At 45.4% G+C, this 7929-nt stretch overlaps 1 protein-coding gene across 1 annotated transcript; it reads right to left on the bottom strand.

Annotated features, from left to right (window-relative positions):
- Positions 1–6348: 6348 nt before the first annotated feature.
- On the bottom strand, positions 6349–7251 carry LOC100019115 (mas-related G-protein coupled receptor member H-like). Its single transcript, XM_056803576.1, has one exon. The coding sequence runs from the start codon at positions 7249–7251 to the stop codon at positions 6349–6351; it is 903 nt and encodes a 300-aa protein (XP_056659554.1).
- Between the last annotated feature and the right edge of the window lie 678 nt (positions 7252–7929).

The following is a 7929-nucleotide window of genomic DNA, read 5'->3' as shown; positions in this document are numbered from 1 at the left end:
AATGGGGGGAGCATTGAGAAAGGGAATACAGGAAAGTACTGGAGAGAGCAGAGGAAAGACTAAGGAGTGGGGCCAAGAGGGGCCAGAGCAGAGGGGAGAGAGAAGGGGGCACATTAAGGGAGAAAGCAGTTGGGGGAAGGAATATTGTGGGGGATCTCGGGGCAAGAGGAGCATTTAACCCTCCTGAGGCTGGTGCCTGGGGTCTGGGCACACATCTGGCAGCTTCGCTTCCATGTTCCCCAATGTTTGAGGTCCACCCCAGCTTTCCCAGTAGCCTGGAATGGGGCAGGGAGGGGGGTACTTTCTGAAAGCTGGAATAAAGTGGGGTTCTGGGGACTTCGTCCTTTGTCAGCTTTTAGTAGGAGTCTCCTGAGAATGGGTTCAAGGCTAATATGGAAAAATGCTTTATATGATTACACATGTAAAATCTCTATCAAATGGCTCACTGTCTTAGGGAGAGGGGGTGGGAAGGGAGGGACAGAGGGTCAGAATAAGAGAGAGAATTTGGAACTCAAAACTTAAAAGAAAGAATGTTAAAATTATTTATATATATAATAGGGGAAAATAAAATAAAATCATGCCTGTGACATTCAAGGGGAAAAAAGAGAGAGAGAATGGGTCCAAGGAGGAGGAGTAAGCAGAAGCCGGTTGGGTTTTTGGAATCACCTGAGGCTATCTCCCTGGCTATGGTACCTGATCACTGCCTGTGTGCCCAAGCCTGGAGAATGGAGAGGAAGTGGGTCACTGAGCTGTCCAGTCCTAGCTCTGAGAGACTGTCTCCTTCATGTGACATCCTCCAAGCTCCCTTCCCGGACACAGGACCCTGTCCAAGGGGTGCCTGTCCTGCTTGCCTTGAAGGTAGGGAGCCCAGCTCGGAACTGGCAGAAATTCTCATGCTCAGTCTTCCCATCCAGAGACTGTATTCTATTGACAACCACCTGGAGTGAAGGGGACCTGCAAGAAAAGGGGAGGTGGGGGAGAGGGAGAGAAAAGGAAGAGAAAAGGAGAGGACTGTATATGGATAAGAGGACACAAGGATTGAAAGAGAGAGAGATACAGAAATTGGAAAGGAGAGAAAAGGAGTCAAGGTGGAGAAGGTTTAAAGAGGGAGAGAAAACAGTGAGGAGGCAGGGGAGGAGGAGAGGGGAACTGGGAGGAAGAGAGAAAGAGAAATAGGAGTGGAGAGAGAGAGAGAGAGAGAGAGAGAGAGAGAGAGAGAGAGAGAGAGAGAGAGAGAGAGAGAGAAGGAGGGAGGGAGAGAGACAGAGAGAGGGAGAGAGACAGAGAGAGGGAGAGAGACAGAGAGAGGGAGAGAGAGAGAGGGAGAGAGAGAGAGAGAGAGAGAGAGAGAGAGAGAGAGAGAGAGAGAGAGAGAGAGAGAGAGAGAGAGAGAGAGAGAGAGAGAGACTGGGAGGGAGGGAGGGAGAGAGAGAAAGAACTCTCCTGGGGCTTTTGTTTATGGCTACACTTTCTGAAAGGCTGAGTTAAAGCCAGAGATCAGGGCAATGTAACTTGGACACTCAGAAAGGGCCGTTTCTGAGGCCAGGGCTCAAAAGCCTGCAGCCTTATTTGGGATGGAAATTTCTTTCTTTGAAAATAAGTAAGCGATGAGTGTAAATGGGAAAATCATTAGCTGTCTGATTTCTCTAAGGCAAGGATTCTCTATTCTCTTCTTTGCCTTCTCCTCCTCTTCCTTCCTTCCTATTTTCTTCCCTACCTCTCTCCTTCCCCTCATCTTTCTCTTCTCCTCCCCCTTCCCTTCTTCTTCCTTTTTCTTCTCCTTTTCTTTCTCTCCACTCTTCTCCTCCTCCCACTACCCTCTGGAGGGGAGAGATATCTTGATGATAGCTGGTCCCTCTGAGCTCTTGGGAAGTGAGTCTGCTTTGGACTGGGTTCAGTGTGATAAGTCCATCACCAGAGTTTCACTCCTGGCCCCCCTCCCATTTATTGCCCTCTTCTCTCTATTCAGTCAACAACCTGAATGTCCCTCCAACACCTACCCATACAGCAAGAAAAAAACCCATATTGAGAGGAAACATTTAGTCTGTACTTATGCCCCAGGAGCCTTAGTTCATCCCTGATCACTCCCTTGTCCCTGATCATGTCCAGCCTCCCCTCTCTACTCTACCCTATATTCCCTCCCTTTTTTAAACCCTTACTTTCCACCTTAGAATCAATGTTGTATATTGGTTCAAAGGCAGAAAAGGGGTAAGGTTTAGGCAATGGGGGTTAAATGACTTGTCCAGGGTCACATAACTAGGAAGTATATGAGTCCAGATTTGAACCCAGGACCTACCCATCTCTACATTTATCTCTCAATTCACTGACTCACCTAGCTGCCCCCTTGCCCTATTATAAATGGAAGAGACAAACTGGGGCAGGGGAGAGGTTCTAGCCAATGACAGTCTTATGCACACTTATGTTGGTCTAGCCCCAAGCATGTGTCCCCTCCCCTCCTGTGTTAGATTTTTATTATGGTTGAATTGAATATTTAATTTGGTGGCCACCAGGGATTTAATTTCTAAATCCCAAAATGAATTACTAAAGTTAAATGGAATTTATGGTAGTTTACTTTACAATAGAGGGAAGATATTAAGGAAGAGAGAAAAGAGGAGGGAGAGAGAGAGAGAGAGAAAGCTCCAGCTTCCTCTGAACCAGTTAGAAATTCTAAGGCACCAGTCAGGGGAAAGGAGTCTCAAAAGGATGGGCCTTTCTCAGAGGTTCACACCTCCAGAAAGGGCAAGGAAGGAAGTCAGCCTTAACACTCACCACAGTGACTGTCTAAAAATAAAGCAGTCTGAGGTCTCCTGCCCAAGCTCCTCCAGGGGTCCAGTTCCACAGCCAAGTGTCTTCCAGTCTCACCTCAAGTGTCTGTTTTCCCTCCAGCTCCAAGTGACTGTCTTCACTCCAAGTCAGAGTGACTGATTCCTATCATCTGTGTGTCTCCGTTTCCACTATTTAAAGACCTTTTTCTCTTGTGTCATCTCCCCTAAATTTTATGTCTACCAACCACAGCAGACGTCCTTTCCAGGACTGCCCACTCTTTCACACATGGGTCACAGACCTCCCACTTAATATATGAAATGGATGTTCATACCTTTTATGGTTATTTCACATCTTTTTGTAGTGAGTTCAGACCTTTTTGTGGTTAAAATGGATAGATTTATTTTTAGTACTGGGTTTACACCTTGGAGATTAGAATCTAAAAGTAGACAGGGGATTACAATTCAATCTTCACAATAAAGAAAGAACTAAGTACCTTCATTGTTACAATCAGGGGAGAGCCAAATCCAATCTTCACACCTGGCACATAGGTCAAATGAAGTGTCAGTGGGCTGGAGGGAATGTTCCCTCCAACACTCAGGGAAGGAAGAATGAAATGAGTGGCTCTTTGAGTTGTGTGGGATTGCCTAAAGAGGTAAAAGTACCTTTCACAAGGTCCCAGAGCTTGTGGGCATCAGAGATATTGTGGGAGCCTGACTCCAAGGTCAGCCTCCATTGGCTAGGTCAGGAGGTTTCTGGGGTACAGGGAAAGCTCTTGATGGATGGGATTGGAGATTTTGGATTGAAAACCCAGGATTATATATTCAGGGAGTAAAACTCTACCTCTTGGGTGGGTGAGGGTATTCTAGATTTAGAGGTAGAACAGACCTTAGAGGTAACTGTGTCCAAATCCCTCCTTTTCAAAGGAAATAGAATACCCAGAGGCATCCAGTGACTTGCTTAACATCACTTGCACTCTAAAGGAGTGTGTGTGTGTGTGGGCATAGTTCTCAGGAGCCAGCAGTGTATCAGGAAGGTCAAAGAAACTTCATTCTTTGAGGCAGTGTACAGAGGGATGGGTCTCTGCTCTGGGGTATTGACTTGGGGTGCTATAGATGGGATTCTTCCCTGTTTGAGTCCTGGGGCTTCTGAACTACTGATGAGTACAGGGAACTGAGGCAGCTAGAGAGGCTGGGTGATTCAGAGTTTGTGGTTATCTGAGAGTGACTTCAGATTTTGATTTCTGTCCATGTTGGAAAGCCTTGATAAATGCTTTATATAGATTGTGATATCTTATGAGCTTGGTAGACTCTTCAACAACTCTGAAATTAGGTCACTACATTATATCCAAACAGCAACATACCCATTTAGAAGCACCTGAGTAGTGCAATGCACAGGATGCTTAGCCTGGAATCAGGAAGACCTTAGTTCAAATCTGGATTCAGATACTTACTAGCTATCTGCCTTAGTTTTCTCAACCATGAAATGGGGATAATTATAGCACCTACCTACCAGGTTGTTGTGAAGAGGAAATGAGACAAATAGTTACTAAATAAATACTTGTTTCCTTTCTTTAGAATAGCTTGGGGGGGGGGGTAGTAAGGGCACTATTGTTTCCATTTTACAGATAAAGAAATAAGATAAAAATCTACAACTTTCCCCCATACTGAGCTCCATGTTGGAGCTGATATCCCTGGAACTGAGGGCTCCTGGTGCTGAAGCCACTGCCCTATTCCCTGGACCTCATTGCCTTAGTCAATTTGATAAAAAGACAACTTTATTAAATATGGAAATAGTATTTGAGCGATAATATAAGTATAATCGAGTGAAATTGTTTGTCAGCTCCAGGAAGGGGGAGGGAAGAAGGGAGGGAGACAACAAGAATCATTTAACCATGGGGAAAAATTTAAAAACAAAATAAAATTGTAAAAAAAAAACAACAGCTTTTTAAAGAGCCTACCAAATACCAACCACAATGCTAGAAGCTAGGGAAACAGACAAGAAGGAAACAGCCTCTGCCCTCATGGAGCTTCCAGTCTACCATGTTCTAGTCCATTGCTCTTTGTCTTGGGCTCATCATTATCTTTTTATATATCTCTTTCCTCAGGTGTCCAAGGCCTTTAGGGCCCCTGAGCTGGGTCATGGTGCATGTGTATCAGGAGCAGACACAAGATACCCTTTCCTTGTGGCCAAAGCTCACACTTCCATCCCATCCTTACTTTTGTTACCCTTTGCTGGTGTGAATTCCCCCCCACCCCAGCCCCTTTTCATCCTGGTCCAGTCATTTCTTGGGTCTCAGCCCTTCCAACTTGGGCATCTGTGCTCCTTCTGTGTTTCTGGCCACTGTGATGATGGTGGTAGTGCCAATGACCCATTCTGGTGTCCCTCAGGTCTATCCTGAACCTTGGAAAAGATTTATTGTGCTCCCAGCACTGATCACACACAACAAACATGTTGCCACCCCCTTTCCAACTGGCTGAATTTCTCTTGGGTCCTTCCCAATTTTCTATTAATTCCTTCCTTGGATTTGAGGCCCCTTGCGTGATTATGGCAGATCCCAGAGTCTGTTCCATCTGCAGTATCTTTCTGGTCTGGGCACCAGATTGTTCTGGACTGTTTCGGTGTAGGGGAAGGGAAGAAGTCCCCCTCCAAACAGCTGCCCAGGGTCCCTGGATGCATTCTTCTAGGTTCAGGAGTCCTGGCTCAACCCCCAACTGAGAAATTCCTGAGAAGACTGGTCTGGCTCCCCAGCTCCCCATTTGGACTTCTTACCCACTTCTGCTAGGACCCCAGAGATGTAATGGGGTTTCTGGGATCGATCTAATCTTACATAGGGGTTGGGGAAGGGGAGTCATAAGATCCATAAGTTATAACTCAGTCTCTTCTTTGGGTCTCAATTTTCTCATCTGTAAAATGGGGCGGGGATCAGAGGGTGTCCAAGGCCCCTCCCAGTCTCTGATCAACAATTCCACTCATTCAACAAATATTCACAGAATACCAGTTACAGATCAGGAACTTTTATAATCCCTTGAACATAGGCTGAGCCTACAGAGATCAAGCTCTGAGAGCCACTGACTAGAAAATTCAACAAATGTTTAAAGACCATAGTTCTTGCTTGGAGTCCAAGAGGGGGGTAAATTAGTCTTTAACTGTAGACAAGGCTTTCAGTGCTGTGCCTCTGTTCTATACATGAGGGGCAGTGTGGTATAGTGGACAGAGTTCTTGGCTTGGAATTGAATCCTGCCTTTGGTATTTGTTAGTTGTGTGACCCTGGCCAAGTCTTTGAGCTTCTGGTTTCTTCTCATCTGTGAAATCAGGATCATGTCTATGGTATTAACCTCACAGGGCAGTTGTGGGTTCAAGAGAGATGTCTGTAAAGAATGAAAACTTGGAAGAGTTCAGTGGGACTTCAGTTATTACTACTATTATTGTTATTGTTGCACCCAAATTATAAATTCAATGATATATTTGCCTCAGTTTCCCAGGAACAAAAAGACAGGGGAAAGGTCATGTCTTCTTTTACTGAAGGCTTGGAAAGTTGCAGAGATCCTTGGTGAGAAAGTCTTCACACAGGTAGCTTTAGGACTACTTCTGTTGGTCCTGCCTCCTCATGGTCTCTGAGCTGGTGGTAGGGAGTGTCACTCCATCTTCTCTCCCTTGGAAATCCTCTTTGAAGGCTCTTGAGAGAGTTAGCTTTAGGGACCGTTTATTTTTTCTCCAGAGGTTGCCAACAAAGACATAAATGCCAGGGTTGGCACTGCTGTTTATGGAGGAGAGAAGCTCAAAGATACTAGAGACAGTCAGGGAGGTGTCCACCTGGAACCCAAAATGGACAACAAACCACACCTTCTGGGGAAGGCCAAAGAGAAGGAATACAAGGATGGTCACCAGAATGGTGACATGGAGCTTGGCGGGATGATGGTGCTGGGATCGACGCCAGGACTTCAGGAAGAGAACCAAGCAGGACAGAACCATCAGAGGTGTAAACACCAAGAAGTTGAGGAGACAGCTGAAGACACTGATGATGGATCTCCCTCTCGGGTGTTCGTCCCCCATGTAGACCTCAAAGAAAAACTCCAGAACTGCCATGAAGACTGAGAGGAGCCAGAGGAAGGCACAGATGGAAGGCGATTTCTTTTTCAAATGGTGGTATCTATACCAGAGGGGATAGAGCATGCACAGGCATCGCTCCACACTGATGGCCGTCAGGAAACCCAGCCCTGTGTTGTATACAAATATGTTGAATACTAGTGTTCCATGACATATGTAGAACATTTCACACTTGGTAAGAAGAGTGCTAGAATATCCATAAAGAATCTTGGTAACATTCCAAACCACTCGCCCCAGAAGGAAGCTGAAGTCGGCAATTGTCAAATTGAGGATATAGATGGTAAAGTGGCTTCTCTTAATGTGGAAAGCGAGAAACCAGAGGACGATGCCATTTCCCAGGAGCCCGCAAAGGCAAATGGTCAAATTAAAGAAGGCCATGATGGTAAGGACTGTGCCAGAATCATTGTGAGGGCAACAGGTTCTCATTTTCTGGCTACCATTACTTAAATCATTACAGACCATCTTTTGAATAGGCAGGAATTGTAGTCGACTTTGGAAAAGGCAAATGTACTGCCGGAAGAAGTATTAGGTTCCCCCTCTTTGGAAATCTTTAAGCAGAGGCTCACTGACCACGTGGCTGTGTTAAAATGGGGCTATCTTTTGTGCATGCGTTGAGGAAGATGCCTCTGAGGTTCCTTCTAATTCTCAAAGTCTGATTCTGTGGTGCTGCCTTGGTCTTGGCTGGAAGTAGCGAAAGGTAATAGGGACCACCTTCTGGACCTCTCTCATATACCTGCTAAAACGAGAAGAGAGATGTGAGCTGACGATTGTGGGGCTGGATCTACAGCTTACTAGAAAAATGCTGGTGGTACCCAAACCAAGGATCCAAAGCACACTCCTGCAAAAAAAGTAAGACAAGTCATAACAAAGGGTCTCCGCAATGTATTTGTAAAAGTCATTCATTAAGACCATGTTGGAGTTATGCAAGATATGAAAGAGTAATTCAACATTAGGAAAATAATTAGCATTCAATAATTGTTCATGCAGAGAATAAAATCACAAAAAGCTCCAAAAAATAGATCTACAATTTCATTGGCATTGGGCCCTTCAGATGAG

Source organism: Monodelphis domestica, chromosome 6, assembly GCF_027887165.1.
Source record: "Monodelphis domestica isolate mMonDom1 chromosome 6, mMonDom1.pri, whole genome shotgun sequence".
In the NCBI taxonomy this organism is placed as follows: Eukaryota; Metazoa; Chordata; class Mammalia; order Didelphimorphia; family Didelphidae; genus Monodelphis; species Monodelphis domestica.
Note: the sequence above shows the minus strand (reverse complement) of the source record. Positions and strands in the feature narration are given on the sequence as shown.